The sequence below is a fragment of the Lutjanus erythropterus genome, chromosome 9 (genome assembly GCF_056507025.1).
Source record: "Lutjanus erythropterus isolate fLutEry1 chromosome 9, fLutEry1.hap2, whole genome shotgun sequence".
In the NCBI taxonomy this organism is placed as follows: domain Eukaryota; kingdom Metazoa; phylum Chordata; class Actinopteri; order Lutjaniformes; family Lutjanidae; genus Lutjanus; species Lutjanus erythropterus.
The window spans coordinates 32,581,765-32,601,034 of record NC_139325.1 but is presented as its reverse complement, the minus strand read 5'-3'; the positions used below and the strand labels follow the sequence as shown (position 1 = coordinate 32,601,034).

The 19,270-nt window shown below is 36.7% G+C and overlaps 1 protein-coding gene across 1 annotated transcript in view; it reads right to left on the bottom strand.

The window, feature by feature from the left end:
- Positions 1-7,764: 7,764 nt before the first annotated feature.
- LOC146321879 (cell adhesion molecule CEACAM5-like) overlaps positions 7,765-19,270 on the bottom strand; it is a 31,983-nt gene continuing 20,477 nt past the window's right edge. Inside the window, exons 4-14 of the mRNA XM_084725868.1 lie at positions 15,797-16,060; positions 14,556-14,837; positions 14,073-14,342; positions 12,248-12,526; positions 11,625-11,891; positions 11,215-11,522; positions 9,761-10,055; positions 9,552-9,672; positions 8,723-8,754; positions 8,519-8,599; positions 7,765-8,202 (exon numbers count right to left, since the gene is read on the bottom strand). Of these exons, the coding sequence (XP_084581994.1) occupies positions 8,198-8,202; positions 8,519-8,599; positions 8,723-8,754; positions 9,552-9,672; positions 9,761-10,055; positions 11,215-11,522; positions 11,625-11,891; positions 12,248-12,526; positions 14,073-14,342; positions 14,556-14,837; positions 15,797-16,060 (2,204 nt within the window). The 3' untranslated portion in view covers positions 7,765-8,197. The remainder of the gene's footprint in view (positions 8,203-8,518; positions 8,600-8,722; positions 8,755-9,551; positions 9,673-9,760; positions 10,056-11,214; positions 11,523-11,624; positions 11,892-12,247; positions 12,527-14,072; positions 14,343-14,555; positions 14,838-15,796; positions 16,061-19,270) is intronic.

Sequence of the window (19,270 nt, the reverse complement as noted above, 5' to 3'; positions counted from 1 at the left end):
TCCCATTCTTGCAAACATGATATCTCAACAGCACCTTGTGGGAATTTCTCCAAATTTGGCACAAATGATCACTTGGACTAAAGGATTAACTCATTAAATTTTGGCAGTCAGAGGTCAAGCACACTGTGACATAATGCCTGTTTCATTCTGGAGAAGGCAACATCTCAGAAATGCTAAGAGGGAATTTCTTCAAACATGGCACAGGCGTCCACTTGGACTCAAACTCACTTAACAAAGTTTTGCCATAAATCAGGAATTCATACTGTAATTATGACAAAATTTCACACAAATATCTAATAGGATAAATGATTCAGTAATGGCTCCATATACATTTCTTCACAGTCAGACTCCGGCACTGGTACCATCAGGTTTGTAAGCAGGGTGTGGTGTGGATTACCTCAATATAAAATATGGTGGAATTATTTAGCCAAATATAGTGTTTTTAGAGCTAAAATTAATGATTATCTTCCATCGATTGATTGGTTGATTATTTTCTCAGTTAATCAATCAGTTGTTTTGTCCATGAAATGTCAGGAAATGTTAAAAAGGCTCAAGATGTCGTCCTCAATTGTCTTGTTTTGTCAAAAATATTCAACTTACTGTCAGAAAGGAGTAAAGAAACCAAAGAACACTCACATTTAAGAAGCTGACTACAGGTTTTATGTGATAGAAAATGCATTCTTAACACACGGAGTCATGCTGCTGTACATCTCTGTACAGTTTTATGAGCTCAGAGTGGATTCTTTGACTCTTTTGCAAGACTGTAAATATGCCACACTATGTAGTCAGCACTTACATAAATGGAAGACCACAACTGAACAGATGGACAAACCCTGTTTTTCAATGTAATGACTACGCCAACGGTTTCAGTGTTCTGTTTTTGTAAAAAATGCTCTCCTTAAAAAAGATTTAGACTTGATGTGATGTTACTCTATTGTATGACTCTGGTTTCTGAGTAAATGTAGTGCCACATATTATTGTAAAGAATGAAAAAAGTTAAAATAAAAAACCTTTCTGATGCTTCAAACTCTCACACCAGTCTTGCATATTTAATTAATTTAAACAACAGAATGCAACTACATATTTTCTGAAACTGGACAAAAAGCTCAAGAAACTCAGTGTAAGCAACTAAAATTAAAAGACTATAATACATTTTAAAAAAGACACTGTCTAATTTAAGTAAGTACAATATTTGCATTCACAGTGTAGGGCTGCAATTAATCATTTTAAATTAAAGATCAATCTACTACTTATTTTTGTGATTAACCAACTTATTGTTTAGTTGCGACTGTAAGGTGGTCTCAAAAGAGTTGTTAGGTGTAAAATAGGATGCAGCACATTTGTGACACTAAAATAAAATGTATTTTAATCCTCTCTGGGGAAGAAAAAAGTTGAATATTGAGACGCCACAGTAAGAAAATGGACATTCAGAAGAGAATGTGAGTTGTAATTTGTGTTTGATTTTGATGAAAAGGATAAAATCTGTTTAGAAAGTCTCAGCTTTTTAGATCTTTAAACTAGTTTGACCTGTGACCTCTACAGAGTGTAGCTGCTGCCAAGTCTTATCTTTGAGTTGTTAAGAGTTAATATTTTACAGCTGAGAAAAGCCACCGTTTTGCTTCTCATAAAATACTGTTTACTCACTTATATCACCTGACTGACATGAGCCAAATCAGAAAACATTAAAGTAACACATTTATAATCTGCCACCATACTCTGAAGAGAAATCGGCCTTTCTCTAGACTTTAGCATAAGTCTGCAATCTTCTGAAATATTTGAAGTGACAGAATTTGAAAGTTAATCTTTGATGTCATTCATTTCATTTCAAAATGTTTTAAATTAGTTTTTGAAAAGCTGAAACCTGCACACATACTGCAAAAGAATAAGTGATTCATTCAAAAGCTTTAACATCAATTAGAATTTTATCCATTCTTAGAAGTTCTACCATTTGTAAATGTCTCTTTCTCTCTGTCTCTCTCTCTCTCTTTTCTTTTCACAACCCAACAGAGTCTGTTTATACACACTCATAATGGGTATGGCCTACTATTTTTGATTGATGAAAAAATGTACATTTTTAAATCATTTTGTATAAAGACTTTTATATAAATTGTGGTTTTGTCAGCCTTAGAGCAAACAAAGCACTGGGGACCCCCTGTGATATTTGGCAGTGGTCCTGGACCGTAGGTTAAGAACCAGTGTTTTAAATCAGTGGCTCCTAACCTTTTTCCCTCGGAGCCCTGACTCCCCCGAGCCCAAACACAGACTTTTGTATGAACTGTAGGGTTCATGCAGGTGCTGGAAATCCTCAAAAACACTTGAATTTTCTACAAAACATAATTTTGGTTGATAATGCAACAAAAACATCTGAGGTGAAATATTCATTTTATATATAAATGATATCTACCAGCTGCACGGTGCTGAAAAAGCTCGAAAAGTTCTTCAAATTTAACACTGGAAAAGATGCACTACCCTGAAATTGTGATTTTAGTTAAGATGTGCAGATCTGATTTTGAGGACCTCAGAGCAGCCAAAGTCTTTAGGACCCCCTGTGATTTCTGAGGTGTCCAGGACCCCAGGTTGGGAACCAGTGTTCTAAATGACACTAAGTGAGATGTTCTAAACTTGTACTGTTGCTAGGGGGCGTTATTGTAGAGTACAATGCAGCGTGTGTGTATGTGTGTCCAATCCCACTAATGACTTGGGTGGTGAGATCGTTATCAAAGGTCTTTATTGGTTTTGTATGTGCAGATGTATTGTCTTTGTTGTATCATATCTGCTGTTTGATTATTTGATTATTTTAACAACTGATAGAAAGATGGAAATCAGACTCACCGGTGCCGACATGCAGAAACAAATACTGCAGTATAAGTATTAGATATTTCCATGCTCTGTGATGTGCCTCCTGCTCCTATAGTATGAGATTACACAAGGTCACCATAAGTTAGGGTTAGTCGAGGTTAATGTACAGATAACATACAGTAATAGCCTGATATAGTTAATGTACAGTGCGACTGCACCCTCATTGTGCTTACTACAGTATTTCCACACAACATATGCAGCTGCTTTTTTTGCGTTTACATGAACAAATGTAACAAAACTACGTAGGTTTGACTCAGTTGTGCTTTTTAAAACGACAAAAAAAACACTTAATTAAAGGCTAAAGTAAACAGTTACAACAAATGAAGCCTAAAGACAACAATTGAAGTTTAAAATAAAAGTCTTAATACTTTGGACAAATGATGGCAAATGATAATTGAACACTGACGTAACATTAGAAAAAAACTCCATTGAAAATATACATCCTCCCTCCAAAGAAGGAATAAGCTTGCTGACCCCTGCAGGCCTGAACATCATCCTAGAAAACATACTTGTCGACATCTGTCATGCAGACTGACATCAACCAGGCCCATGTGCATCTTCCTTCACACCTTTAACCCTGCGGGCCTCGATGAGGTGATGGCAAACACCTGCCACCGATCACTTACTGCAGGCGATCAGAGGAGGGAGGGTGTTATCTGGAGGGACACAGGAGAGGGAGAGCAGAACCATCATGTGACAGATGCTATGACCCTTACATCCTTACATCAAATTATCTTGAAATATTTAAACCCAGGACTCACATTCTTTAGGCTGCATCATCATGCACATAAATTACCATGTTTAAACTTGTATTGGGTTTATTATTGGATGCTTGTTCAGCTGGCCTTAAAACACGCCAGATGTTTTTTTTCTTCTTCTTCCCTTTTTTTTCTTTATCTTTCTTGTTGTTCCTCCTTTGGATGATTAACTATGTGGTCTCTTGGGCTGGTTGTTTTTTTTTAATGTATATTCTGCATGTGTCCTTATTATATATTGCTTAATGACATGCACTCTTTGTTGTGTCATATCAGCTGCTTGTGTATTTTATCATAAAGGTAAAAACTGATAGGAAGATGGAGGACAGACTCAGCGGTGCCGACATGCAAAAACAAATGATGGGATAAAACCACGGGAGATATTTCCACGCTCTGTGATGTGCCTCCAACTCCTATAGAATGAGATCACACACAGCCTCCATAAATCAGTGTTAGTCCAGGTTACTATAGAGATAACATACAGTTAAAGCCTGGTATCTTAGATATGTGACTGCAGCCACAAAACATGCAGCCCTTCTGAATGTCATGAGCAGTTGAGGGATAAAAATAATGTGCACAAGAAAAACTGCAAAATGCACAGAAACCGCTGCAAAGTTGTGCTTCTTGTTTCACTGATGCTATGACGCTAACAACCTTACATTAAATTATCGTGAAATATTTAAACCCAGGGCGTAACAAATTTACTGAGATCAGCTGACCTGAGCGAGATCTGAACCTCCTCCCTGTCCTTGGCCTGGTCTGTCCAAACCTTGTAGATTAATCATTACATGATGGCTTAATAACAATAAAGACGATCATGTGACAGGACAGAGGAGCTATTAAAGATGTCTTTGTGACTTCCATTGTGTTGGACCACTGCGGCTCGATCTGTGCACATCTGTTTAAGGGTCAAAGACATAACTTCATGCTGTCAGTAATAAATAACAGACAAAGTCCATTTATATTTGGCACAAGGGGTGTAATAAAATATTTATCATGGACATAAATTGTGAGCTCGGGAACATTGCTCGATAGAGTCCTGTAATAATTATTAACAAGGCTGATGGTATGATTTTCCATCTGACTCAACATGAAGCACTAGTAACATTTTTTCAAAACATTCATTGGTTTTTGGTATAAATTTATAAAACTCTCCTTTAATTTAGCAAATAAATTAGACACTAGTGTTGTAGTCTCATTGTTTAAACTAATATCACGTCATTTGAGTATTTAATGAAGGTCTTAATTAATCTTAATGTTAATCTTATTGGAGAAGAAAGAAAGAGGGACGTTAAATAAGTACAACTATAGTTTTACATTTATTTGTCACTTAAAGTATAAAAGTGGTTGCTTTTTAAGGCCTTTTGAGACGTGGAAGACTGTGGTGCCATAACACAATAACTGAGTGGACCACTCTGTTTATTGTCTTTGTCTGGAGTTTATTCTAACTTACAGTGGACAGAAAAAGGACAGGTCACCACCAACTGATATCACATACTAACAGTCACATACCATATATATTGACAAATTATTAACCGACTCATCTGACATGAAAACATGAACAGAATCAGACCTTTTTTTAAAGATCAGAGTCACATCAGTATTGAATAGCTGTCTGTCCAGTTTATTTTATTTTTTTCCCTATTAAAGTTGTTTTTGGTGGGGAATGCAGCTCAGGACCAGGTCATTACTTTGTTTACAGTGCTCATAGAAAAATAAAGGTTGGAATAAATTAATACTACCAAATATACAGGAGAGGACAAATATTCCATGAAGTCCTACAAAGAAATTTCATACTGTGTTGATTTTGGAGGCCCCTGTGGACAAAAAGAGTTTCCACTGCCATAACCAAAAAATATAACATCAAAAATAAAATTATCTAAAAACTTGGCTAACATACAACTCATTTAGTGGGTTTAAATAAAAAGTGAATTTTAAGATGATAAACAGCAGTGGTAAAAACAAGATATCAACAGCATATCATATCTGTTCTCACCTATGATTGGTATACGACCTCAAAGATAAGATAAGCTGAGTACTTTCAATGAAATAAAACTTTTATGATCGCCTTGGAAAATCTGGCATCATTAATATATTACAAACTTTGCTGAAAGAGGCCGTCGCTGTCATGTTCAGATGTGTGTAGCAGAGCAGCTCGGTGTGGATGTTTGATGAACTTTTTTATTTTGTGTTTTAAAAGTCATATATTAAAGACAACAAAGAAAGCCACATTATTTTAGGTGGGAATTCTTAGTCTTCTAAAATGTATATATGAACATGCAGTATGAGTTCACATATGCGACCTCAAAATTCAACCAAAGTCTACAGAAGTATCGCTCACTGCTTCAATAATGGTCAAACTCACATTTGGACACCTGCCTCAGAAAACTAGATAAGGGGAAGTTTGAATGACCTGAATGGAAACAAATACCTCAGGACTACAGTTGAGAGTAGTTAACCTACTTTGATGAGGCTTCAAGGAGGTTTCACTAAAGTTTTAGTTTGTGGAAAACAACTTTATAAAGACTGAGCGCCATGAAAGCAAGAAAAATCCAGGACAAGCACAGTTATGAGCCCGTCAAGCTGTGTGCTCCTTACATCCGTCTGCCGGGGTCAGACTCATGCAGACTACAACCTGATTTTTGTCAGTTGTGTCGGTCCATCACTTTTGCTAAAGTGAAATATCTGATGGCTGGATGGATTGTTGCTCACAGGGGTTGACACCTGATGTCTGAAACAAATGTGGGTTGGATGGTCACGAAATTTAGTAAAGACACAGATGCTCTTCTCTGGAAGAATTACAGTGAATTGTGTGATTTCTAAACTTATCATCCAGCACCAACATCAGGTCAAAATTTTGATTTGTCCAATTTCGGTCAGTGATAGAGATTGATTTTTATTTCGAACATGTAAAAAAAAGAAGGTAAAAAATAAAAATTATATTATGGATAACAACAAAAACAGAAAAGTTCACTGATGAAATTCTCAACAAAAAAACACAGTTTACATGCTCGAAAAAGAGTAAGAAGTACAAACTTTAATCCAATTGATGACCAAATTACCTGTAAAATGGATGTCATTCATCACCCTCTGCTGTAATTAGCAAATGTAGGATGCTGATACACTAAACCAGCTATTCCCAAACCCATCTAAAGCTTTAATCACAACTCAATCAACACAAGACTAATCATAACAATGAAGAGATATAAAATATGATCTGGTGTTAATGTGACTGGTCACCTAATGCAGTCTGATACCTGTTAAAGTGTGTCAGATAACTGAATAAACACAATTTAAAGTCCCTCACCTTGTGGTGAAAAAAAAAAAAAGAATGGTATTCAATGGCAAGATAAATAAATTGAATTGTGTCACGAACTACACACACGTTTGTCAATTTAAAAGTCCTGCTACACTTTCAAAATAAAGGTCTTAGGTAGGTTCAGGCACCAAAACTACTTCTATATGTAGCTTATAGCTTTAAGATGTTAGGGTTTAAATCACTACTTCCTTAAAAACAATCAACACCAAATACTGGTCTCACATGAACTGTATGAAAGGAATTTCTCGCTCTTCATACTATGTTCATCGTTATTACTTTTAAAGTCATGCTGACTGTCCTGAAAAATACTGGCAATTCCTGCATGTGCGCGTACAGGACATGATTCTATAGATTTCACTTTTTCACACACCACTCGATACTGTGCTGCAACTTTGCTGCCTATCTCACATTTTTGTGGATTTATGATGGTAAAACTTAATGCTCTCTGTTGTATTCATTGGCTTGATAAGTAGTCTGATGTAGTGCACACAGATAATAACATCTTATCTTTTGTTCTGATAAATGTTTAACCATCTGTGGAAGGATTTTTCAGTTTGAGCCCTGTGGTAATAATTGAAACTGCTTAATTTTATTTTCCCACTCTTGGCCCAGTCTTTGTGACAGAAACAATTAAACACTCCAAAGACAAGTGTTTATTTGTTTATAGATAAAGTGTTTATTGAATATACACATATATACAACACGTCTTGCTTAATAAAAGCCATGTTGATTTACTTATTATTTACAGTTTTTTTGCAATATATTACAAGTGCATTTGAAATGCATTCATTTCAAACCAATTCTTACTCAAACATGAGACATAATCTTAAAACCAGGATATATAAAAGTTGCCATGCAGCTCTGCATCTGACTTCAAATTCAACACAGTTAACAGTAATCTGACAGAGGCAGTAAATGGTTAAAGCAAGGAAACTAAAAAAGAAGAAAGCAACATTATATCACTATAGAACATCCTTTGCTCTGCTTGGTGTAAACCCGATTAAAACCTATTGTAGAAGCACGCTAAAATCCAACATATCCACACTGATCTTTGATGAAGAAATGTCTCTTAAAAAAAAAATGTTAAAAAAGAACAAACCTCAGGGCATAACATACTGACTGATGACTTTCCTTCCTTTTTTTTTTAAAGTTTCCTTGGTTGGGTAAATAAATAAATTAAAAAAACAATAACACTGTAGTTTTTTGTTTGAGACTTCAGAGTTGCAGAGGGCTTCTTATGACTGTTTGTTTTTCTTCATTTTATTTATGCTGCAGGAGGAAAAAGTTAAGAAATCATTAGAGGATTCAGCATTTTGATCAACAGCACACCTACAAAATGTCTATATCAGTAATTGTTGTTTAATTGTCGTTTATAAACCAATCTGAACAAAAAAAGAGGAATACAGAGCTGCTTAAAATATAGTAAAGTTCCAACTCAAAATACTTCAGTTTTTGGTTTTTGAAATATTCAATACATCAATTAGTTACACAGACTACAGAACAGACATGATATGAAAACAAACTGAGTGAAAAATAGTGTTGATTTCAAAATAAATTCTCTCTATTTTAGTCTCATTAAACTCACCTTCACAGGAATACGTGTCACTCTCTCCTGTTGTTGACATCTTATAAATGTCTGAATGTCTCTCTCTCACACTTCGCTTTTCTGTGGGATCAAAACATCACTTTGTTAAATCTCATGATTTATTAGGTCACTTATATGATTGAGAAACAACATGTTTCTGCCCTCACTGTCTGATGAAATAACTTGGATCAGATGAACATTAACCTTTTTGATGTGCTGGATAAACGCTGTTGGTTCTGAAAAAAAATAAAAAATAAGAATAAGGCATTATTAAAATATGCCAAACTCAAACAAAACCAGCTTTGTAAAATTTCACAAATAAGCCAGTGTTTTGTATTTGCAGCAGTTTATAACAATATCGTATTAAATTGAGGCACTGAGAGCATGAAATTAATTTAAGCATCAATTGACATTAATTAATGTAACTCATACATACGCTGTGTGACCAGGAAATTAGAAACTTTTGTATATTGTTATTCAACCTAATACAACAATTTTATTGTGAAATGTAATATTTATTTGATGTTGTCATTGTGTTGAAGGAATTCAACACAAACCTTGGAGGCAGTTGTGTTGTTTATTAGATTGCATTATAATTAAAGGTGTTTCTAAAATTTTACTCCTCCATATAAATGACACATTTTTACAAACATCTGACCAAAACAGCTAAAATCAAAAATGAATAAATGACTCAATAAATAATTTTGCCGTAATGCACCAACAATAAATGTAGACATTAATTTATAAAATGCAACATGAATTGGTATTTCTGTTTTAATTTGTTCCTTTTTCTTGTATTTAACTTTTAATTAATCCCTCTGTTTATTTACTTTCCCATTTAATTTTCTGTCTAATTATTAATTTATTCATTTTCATGTTCATTTACTTTTTTTTCTTATTCTATTTCTGCCATATTTTCTCTTTGCCTAATATGTTTATGCCATCTAGTGCACACGTGCAGTTCAAGATAACATAACTGTAGCCAATATTGACCATTTTTCAGTAGAAATCACAACCTGTTTTTGATGCTTACCTCCTCCTCTGTACCAGACCGTACGCAATTGTTCCACACACTGTTGCAATAATAATACAACATCCAGCTGTTATGATAGTAGCTCTTCCAGCAGCAGCTGAGCAGTTACAGTCTGAGAAATCTGAAAAAAGAACCCCAAATCCTAAATACATTTCTCTCATTGATGTATTTATATTTTCCTGTGTGAGTTTTTCTTTTTTGTCACATACCTTTAACAGTTAACTCATGTTTCACGGTTTGACTCTGGCCTGTAGCAGCATTCGCAGCAGTGCAAGTGTACGTCCCGCTGTCAGAGGGTGTGGTGGACGTTATGACGTACGCAGCCTCATGAAAACCAGTTGGCTTTTCATCAAAAAGCCAGGTGAACGTTGCCGATGGTACAGAACTGGTGGAGCAGTAAAGCATTGCGAAATCTCCGGTGTGTACGGACTCAGGTCCCTTGATGGACACGTTGTCAGGTCCATCTGTAACACAAGCAAAGAGCCAGATTATTATAAATGCATTCAGTTCGGTTGTATTATTTTAGATGTTTCAATCATACTGTTATATGGGGTGCCTCAGGGGTCAGTCCTTTTATTTTGTCTTCATATATGCTTCTCTTGGGGCAGATAATCGACACTCAGCTATATGTTTCAGTAAAACCAGATGACTTCAGCAAACAAGACAGCTGTTTATAAAGGACTGGATGTGACTAAATTCAACTAAATTCTGACAAAATTGAGATTCTAATTATTTACCCTGAAAAAGCCACAAATTGCATTTTACAGCGGATCAGTCCATTTGCCCCTTACTTACACCAAACTCCAAGAATCTTTGAATCATATTTGACCATCGATTGAACATCATGTTAACAGATGTTTTTCCCCATCTTGAATTCTGCAATGCCTTCTTTACTTTGCTAACCACTTTGCTTGAGGTAATTACCAACACTGCATAGCAATCACAGCACTGTAATGTCAATGACAATAGATGATGTCCAAAATAATTATAATAAAACATCCATTTAATTTAAAGAGCTGGCAGTAACAATTCTGCAGTGTGTCAACTTCTTTGGCAAATTAAGACACTATATGATTGACAAGAAGTTCTATTGTTAAGTCCAGATATGAGGAAAAGCATTTTGTTTTACATATAAAACATGAACCTCACACTTAACTAATAATGTAAATACCATGACAAGATCATTTTGTAAAATGATGTGTCTTACTCATATGGAATTTGGCAGGCCTGTCGCTTGGAAATTATGTTTTTGTAGGCCTATAACTAATGTGCAAAATGTTGTTTCTGAATGTATCAGTAAACTGCGAACCTGAGACTGTGGTACTAAAGTGTTGTACTTTGTACGGCCAGCATCCTCCCCAGTGACCTCCATGAGACTCCAGCATGTTATATAAACATAATATGAACATAATCGAGACAGGAATTATGTTGGGTCCACAACGTAACTATTAAAACATTTAAGTACAAATGTAATTTCTAGGAAACAGGGTTGCGTTTGGAGCCCTTGCACCCATTTGCACACTTATGCTGATCATATGGGTGATGTTAATTTACGTCTGTTAGTAGGGCTTAGGGTTTAGGTTGGACATTGGTTATGAGCATTACATCTATAAGTGTGGTCTGAGTACTGAAAAAACTGGGATGTGGTGCATAAGAGTAATTAACATATTTGTCTCATTTCCATGAACTTACATTGGATGAAGAGATTCAGTGGGTGGCTGATTACACTACTGACACCATTCGACACGTTGCACCTGAATGGTCCCTGGTCATAGCGGGTCACATTAATTATTGTGAGAGTGGCGCCTCCATCGGTGAGCTGAACTCTGTCACCGGCTGTAACCTCAGAGCTGCTGTTCATCCAGAGGAAAGAGAGAGAAGATCCAGAGGAGGAGCAGGACAGACGGACAGAGCTGCTGAACTCGAACAGCTGTGTGTTGTCTGTGGTCACCGCCACACTGGAGGCTGGTGCTGTGGGTCAAAAAGCAAAAAAAGTGGTTATAAACAAGTCTAGTATTTTAATGTTAAATTTAAAGCCACCGTAACCATTTCACTAAACTTATTTTAACTCACCCAGTACAACGATGGCTGCAGGCTGTGATGTTTCATATTTCATAGTTTTGTTGTTAAAGGCCTGACAGCTGTAGTTTCCACTCTGACTCATCTGCATGTTCATCAGTCTGAGCTCTGGTCCAGTATCAGGCAGCTTGTCTCCATTCAGAAACCAGTGAAACTGGGCAGAAGGTCTGGAGTCAGCTGAGCACATCAGGCTCACATCTGATCCTTCCTCATAGTGTTCTTGTGATGGTGAGAGCTTCAAATCAACATTTTCTGGGCCAACTGGGGAAAAAGGCATAAAACAGTAGGGTCACCAATAAAAGAATAGTAGCTTAAGAAAAGCTGCGTGTTGCATTCAGCTCGGCTCAGTGTGAGGGGGTCATTACTGTTAAGTATGTTGTTCAAATGGCGAACTGCATCATTAAACTAAATACAGCTATCATTTACTCAGTAGCAGCCAAACACTGTGACAATCAAACAGCAAGGAGCACAATAAAAAGTCATTTAGACAAAACCACTTTTGACATGATGACTGTAATAATCATGAATCAAACAACAAATTTAAAGGTCTACCTAGCATTTGCATGCAGATGCTGTAACATCAAAGACTGATTATGCAGGTAAGCACTGTAACTCACAGCTAATGGAGAGTTTCACTGGGTCGCTGGTGTAATTGCTGAAATTATTGAACACGTGACACACGAATGGCCCCTGGTCGTAACGTGTCACGTTAATTATAGAGAGAGTGGAGCCTCCATCGGTGAGCTGAACTCTGGCGTTGGCTGTGACCTCGGAGCTGTCGTTCATCCAGAGGAAAGACGGGAAAGATCCAGAGGCTGAGCAGGACAGACGGACCGAGCCTTTGAACTCTGACAAATCTGTGGTGTTGGGAGTTATTACAACGTTGGAGATTTGCGCTGTGGGTAGAAAAAACAAGCGAAAAAAATTCATTAGGTGAAAAAATGATTACACAAACCAATTGCTTTGACCTCTATTCCCCTTTTTCTGTGGCAAAATGTATCGAGTCCTACAACTAAACTGTCCTGGAGGAATAATTTGTCATCCATGAAACGAGTAGGTAACACATAATACATCCCACTATTTACAGCGTAATTGTGTTGCATTATTTAGGTACCAATAAAATAGCAGTGTTTCTACTGCTGCTTGAAGTACAAGGAGTTTTTATCTGGCTATGAAACATTTAATACTGATATCACTGAATGACCTACATAAGCAAACAACACCATCTGTGAGAAGATGGGTTATTTTTATATAGTTGTTCTTAATGTCAAATCAGATGAAAAGGTCTGTGTTCATGTTCTCCCAAAAAAAGCTACAGTGAGTACTACGTTAGCCAGTTAAAAGGAAGCAGGGGTGATTTTTATCTGGATAATTTTGGCATTCAATTTTGTCGTCATGGTGAAGAAAACGCCAACGCTTTTGTCCACAGATGAATCCAAAATCAGCACAATATGAAAGTTCCACAAAGCAGCTTTATATGTGTAGGTGCAGAGGAAAAAAAACAAGATTATGAGGAACAAGGGCCACTCTGGCCCTACCTTCAGAACAAAACGGCTGCCTTACTATACCCCCATAATTCTGGTAGCACATTATAAGTGTATATGATCCAGCAGGTTTCACAGAATGTCAGAGTTAAAGGGATAGTTTGGGCTTTTTGAGTGGGGTTGTATGAGATACTGCCATGAACAGGGTCAGTGGTAAACCATATTTTAGCCACCTTAAAAACATAAATAAAGCCACATAAAAAACTGTATAATTTTAAGTGCATGCTATAGTATATTTTCTCACTTTGCTTCGCTGTCAGATGGCCCTTTCTGTCTGGAAACTGACATATAAGCCGTTTCAATTTCATTTTACCTCACAGAACAAGGGAGGTTTCTGGTCCACCACTACCTCAATCAGTTAGTCTGTTTAATCAATAATAATAATCAATCTAACAGGTCGAGGGTGCAACTTCCGTGTTCTGGTGAAACTTCTGTTTTTGCCAAGGTTGCTTTGCAGACAAGCAATATTTGGATTATACAGCAGCAATTTCCCTTCAGAAAAGTCTGTCTGATGGCAAGGCAAAGCAGTGAAAATTTTCTAAATCTATCATACTGTTAAACTGATGTTGATTTCATTTTACAGTGCTATACCTAATGATACCCAGTGTTTACACAAATCCTCAAAGTGCAATTTATTTCTCTTTTCCTCTAAAATGCTCCAACGTTACTCCCTCGTTTCCCTGTCTTCAAAACTACACTGTGCTAAACTGCAGGCTGTATCATAAACTGTTACCCCAAAGTAAATGTTTTATTTCTTTTCAAACTTGAAAAATCTCTAGTCAAAAACATCTACCGTCTCCAACCTTCAAAGACGCACCGTAACACTAAAAGCCTGCAGTAAGTGCAAGTGCTGCTTATTTTAGTCCTCGGCAACAAGAAATCACTCACTCCAACTCACATTTCAGTACAGAGATGGCTGCAGGCTCAGATGTTTGATTTCTCATGGTTCTGTTGTTAAAGGCCTGACAGCTGTAGTTTCCACTCTGACTCATAAGGATGTTCATCAGTCTGAGCTCTGGTCCAGTGTCAGGCAGCTTGTTTCCATTCAGAAACCAGTAAACCAGCGCAGGAGGTCCAGAGTCAACTGAGCAGATCAGGCTGACATCTGACCCTTCGTCATAGTATTCTTGTGCCGGAGACAGTGTCAGATTAATATTTTCTGGCCCAACTGTGGCAAGGAATATAAAAAGGTATGGTCACCGATAAATTATGAGGAAGAAACAGCAACAAAAAGAAACACTGCAGAGAAATAATGTGCATAGTTTGATGTAAAAGGTACATATGTGCTATTATCTGTAGCGATAAATCAAGCTGGACATTTTAAACTGCCTGGGATTTGAATGGACATGATGTGAGATGAACATGCTGGTTAGTAACTCACAGATGATCAAGAGCTTTACAGGATTGCTGGTGCCGCTACTGACAGGATTCGACACGTGACACCTGAACGGTCCCTGGTCGTAGCGGGTCACATTAATTATAGTGAGAGTGGAGCCTCCATCAGTGAGCTGAACTCTGTCACTGGCTGTAACCTCAGAGCTGCTGTTCATCCAGAGGAAAGAGGGAGAGGATCCAGAGGAGGAGCAGGACAGACGAACAGAGCTGTTGCTGGACTCTGGAATGTCTGTGCTGCTGGTATTTACCTTCACATTAGATACTGGCGCTGTGGGATGAAAATATTTTGGTTATAGTGTTGGATGGTAGAATACACATAAGAGCACATCAGTTGTTTGTAGCAGTGCTTTCTTTGATTTGACCAACTGGATGAACAAGCTGCATTTTATTTGCATTGAAAAGGTTTTCAGATATTTAAAGAGAAAAAATAAGAATATTTATGATAAAAAATATTGCAGCTGCATTCATTTTTTTAGTATAAGATGCAATATTTTCCACAGTGTTGGATTTTGAAGTAATCCAGTTATATATTTTGCAGTCCAACGCATTACATTATTGAATACAAAAAATGTCCTGTAACTTGTATTCAGTAACTGCATGTCAAAATAATCTGACTCAACCCTGATTATTTATGATTTCATACAATATAAATATTGACAACATTCCTAACCTCAAAGATCCATGAGGATTAACTTTGACTCTGTATAAAGTTTCAAACTTAGATTGTTGTATGATATTGCAAAAAATGCACCAAGATGTCTTCCAATGACTTGTGTACTCTACTTGTTACTGAAAAAGTAATCACATTACTGTAGCATGTTGCTGCCTAACACTGGTGCTCAAGCAGTTGTTGAAATCTATACCACCTTATTTAAAAATAGCTAAAACATGTCAGGCTACATTCTGGTTAAAGTGATGGGTGATTCAATTCAACATCTGGACATTTCATCAATAAAAAACCCAGGTGTCTTCCATATTTGATGAGGATAATAAAAGTTATCCAATGAAGTGTAAGTGCATGCAGATAAAAGATATTGCAAACTTAGTAATTTATAAGGGGATGATCAATGTTTAAGTGGTTAAAATACTAAACTCAAATTTGTACATAGTAAGTAAGTACATACTAAATCTAAACGTTACTGGTTGTCTTGACACTAAAATGTTGTCTGATTGAAAATGTCACCACTGTAAAAAAACAAAAAAACAAAACTGTTTGCTTCAACTTACCCAGTACATTTACAACTGATGTCTGAGATGAGTCATATCTCAGCGTTCTGTTGTTAAAGGCCTGACAGCTGTAGTTTCCATTCTGATTCATCTGAATGTTCATCAGTCTGAGTTCTGGTCCAGTATCAGACAGGAGGACTCCATTCAGAAACCAGTAAAACTGTGCAGAGGGTCTGGAGACAGCTGAGCAGGACAGGGTGGTGTTTGACCCTTCCACGTGGTATTCTTGTGACGGAGATGTCAAATTAGTATTTTCTGGCCCGTCTGCAGTGTGTGACACATGGAAAGTCAACAGACACCAAAAAAATGTTAGTAACTTCAGAAAAAATACACATGCAACAACTGAGAAGTTAAGTTAGTCACTCACAGCTGATAGAGAGGTTTATTGGATCACTGGTGCCGTTACTGACAGGATTGGACACGTGACACCTGAATGGTCCCTGGTCATAGCGGGTCACATTAATTATTGTGAGAGTGGCGCCTCCATCAGTGAGCTGAACTCTGTTACTGGCTGTAACCTCAGAGCTGCCGTTCATCCAGATGTAAGAGGGAAAAGATCCAGAGGAGGAGCAGGACAGACGGACAGAGCTGTTGAACTCCACTAACTCTGTGTTACTGGGAGTCACCACCACACTGGAGACTGGTGCTGTGGGTTGAAATAAACAATAAAACTATGAGGAGTCGTATTCCTGCCCTGATTCTGTGTCAAACCCAACTAAACAAACACATCACATAATAATGATTATTACTTCTTGTATACATTTTAATGATGAAGAAGAACACACTAAAACATGCCTGCTGGACAGCTGAGGCTCGTTATTGCTACCTGTGTGTCAATCAGATTGAGGTTTTATTGAACTGATAAGGATATCGCATAAGAAGAAGGCTGCAGGAAAGTTATACACCTGTAGTACGCCAGGGAGAGAGCATGACTGTAGGAACAGCTGTGGAAAGACTTTGCTAACACTAAAATTGCTTACACTGTGCAAAAAGATCTGTTTTAGTTAAGTGTTTTCTCTGATATGAACTCAAGGAATTTAGTGAAATAAACTAATCTTTTGTCATTATTTTTTCATAAATATACAAGACTAATTTATTTATTATTATTTAAGTTAATTAAACAAAAAAGCCTAGTATTTATGTCAGAATACTTTAGAACTTATAAACACAAGTTCTTCTAACTTGAAGTATTTTTTACTTGAAATGATGAGTTGAATGAATTTACTGTACAGAGTTCAATCAACTCATTAAATTAAGTTTCTTAGAAACATGATCAGAATATTAGCAGACTTCCCAGCATCCACTGTGAGACCCTTTATTTTTAAGTTTGGAGAAAACTTATCATGAAAACTTGCTGCGTGCAACTTTAAAATGTCAGTGTTGTTGTTTCAACTTAATATCTTGAGTTTACTGAACTTACGTACAAAAGACTTATTAAAAGTTCATTTTACTAGAAAAGTACATTTGTTTTGAATCATTATAAAATTACCTTAAATTGTCTTTAAAGTAAAAACAAATTGTTTATCTTTACAATGTGAACATTATGTCCAGTATGGAGGCAGCAAAATGTTGACATATTGCAAACTACCTCAAATAAGCTACATTAAAGCTAGATATTAATATAAGATTATCTTTTATGAGAATTTTTTGTTCAGTATAGTTCAACAGAATTAAAGATGTTGCATATCAGTGGAAACATTTAGCACTTGGGTTGTAAGTCTAGGCAGTGTTATAGTGTTGATGATGAAGGAGAGGATGATGATGATACAGTGACAGTATATCTACAGTATATTGCAGTATCGACCTTCATGGTGTCGATGCCATGTCCTGTTGAGACAGTCATGTCCCGTTTATGATGATGTATCCTACACTGATAATGGTTATGTTGCCAGATAATGTTTGATAATATATTAATGCTCATTACATTATTACAGGTCCTGTGGGATTATGATGGATACTTCTTAAACTGCTCCTGAGGAACCTTGAGTGACTCACTGAGCACAGATTAATGACAACTGCTGTTACGTTTCTGTGTCTCATTGTATGTTTTTAAAATGTTTTCCTGTGTGTTTTCTGTGCTTGCTGCAGCACAAATTACCATCTGGGAGAAATAAAGTTGAGTATTGATGTTTAAATTCAACAGTGAGACAGCGATGATCAACCTACCGTGTACGACCAGGTCACAGTTTCCTTTCTGCTGTGCTCCACCGTCTGTTAAAGCGAGGACTGTGTATTCTCCAGTGTCGCTGAGAGTCAGATTCCTTAGCTCCAGAGATGCGGTAGATCTGAAGAGGCTGATCCTGTCTACATATGCTGGATCAGTTACGTTTTCATTAACTGTGGAGGTTATAATACCACGACCAGAAAAACCCCAGGTTACTATCAGGAATGGTGTTTGTGGTGGAGACAGTGTTGTGGTGAATGTCACTGTCCCTCCGGCAGCTGCAATAAGACTGTCTGGCAGCACACCAACTCCATGGCTTCTACCTGAAGGTGACAGTTACATGTTTGGTTAAATGTGACTGAAACTTTGCACATTTCACAGTGAATAATGTAATCAACTTAAAATTGTCAATCTAAAAATTTAAATACAAGACAAAAGTAAATACAGTGTTTAAAACCAAGTGTGAGCACAAACATTCATAAAACATCACATACACCAAAGCACTGCTGATGCAAGACTGTTATTTGAATAAAAGCAAGATTAGGTGTCATGGCATGAAAAGTTTATCTGTGTAATTTTCATGATTAAAAATAAATCATGTGCCATGTCATTTGTTTAGAGAATAATAATCTAATACAGGTGCATTTAAGGATTTTGGTCTTTATAGAGTAGATTGATAGATCCGGCTGTGACCTGCACTGTCTTGTGCATAAGAACTTTAATATTAACATATTAAACTGGAATAATTAACCTTGTTAGGATAATTTTCACTGTAAGATGTTTTTTTAATTAAACAAAATAACCTGAATAGTAATGACAGGATGGAAGAGTTTTGTGTGAAACTGAAATGATAAAAGCTCACCTGAGATGGCTGCCAGGATAATCAACAGTATCACAGATGTTTCCATATCTCCTGCAGTGTCCAGGCACGTAGAAAGTGTTTTGAGAGAGGAGATACTGTAACTACAGTTTGTGTGCCTGAGAGAAGGGACTATGAACTTCTTCACCTGTTACAACCTTTACACCTTGTGCTGCCTCACTCTGGACAAAACCAGTGATCACTAGCCATGCGAATACTGTGGGAAATCATTAGGTGGGTGTTATTCTTATCTGATTTGTTGTTATAAATCAGACATAAAAAAAAAACTTCAGGTACATTCATATCAGTCTATGAAATGCTCATAAAATCTAGAACAGAGAAGTAATTGCTGTTGTTGAACAAATAAAACTGAACAAAAGTAACTTTGACTCAATCTAATTATAAATTAAGTGTTAAAAGGGCCAGTGTGTAAAATGTACAGGGATCACTG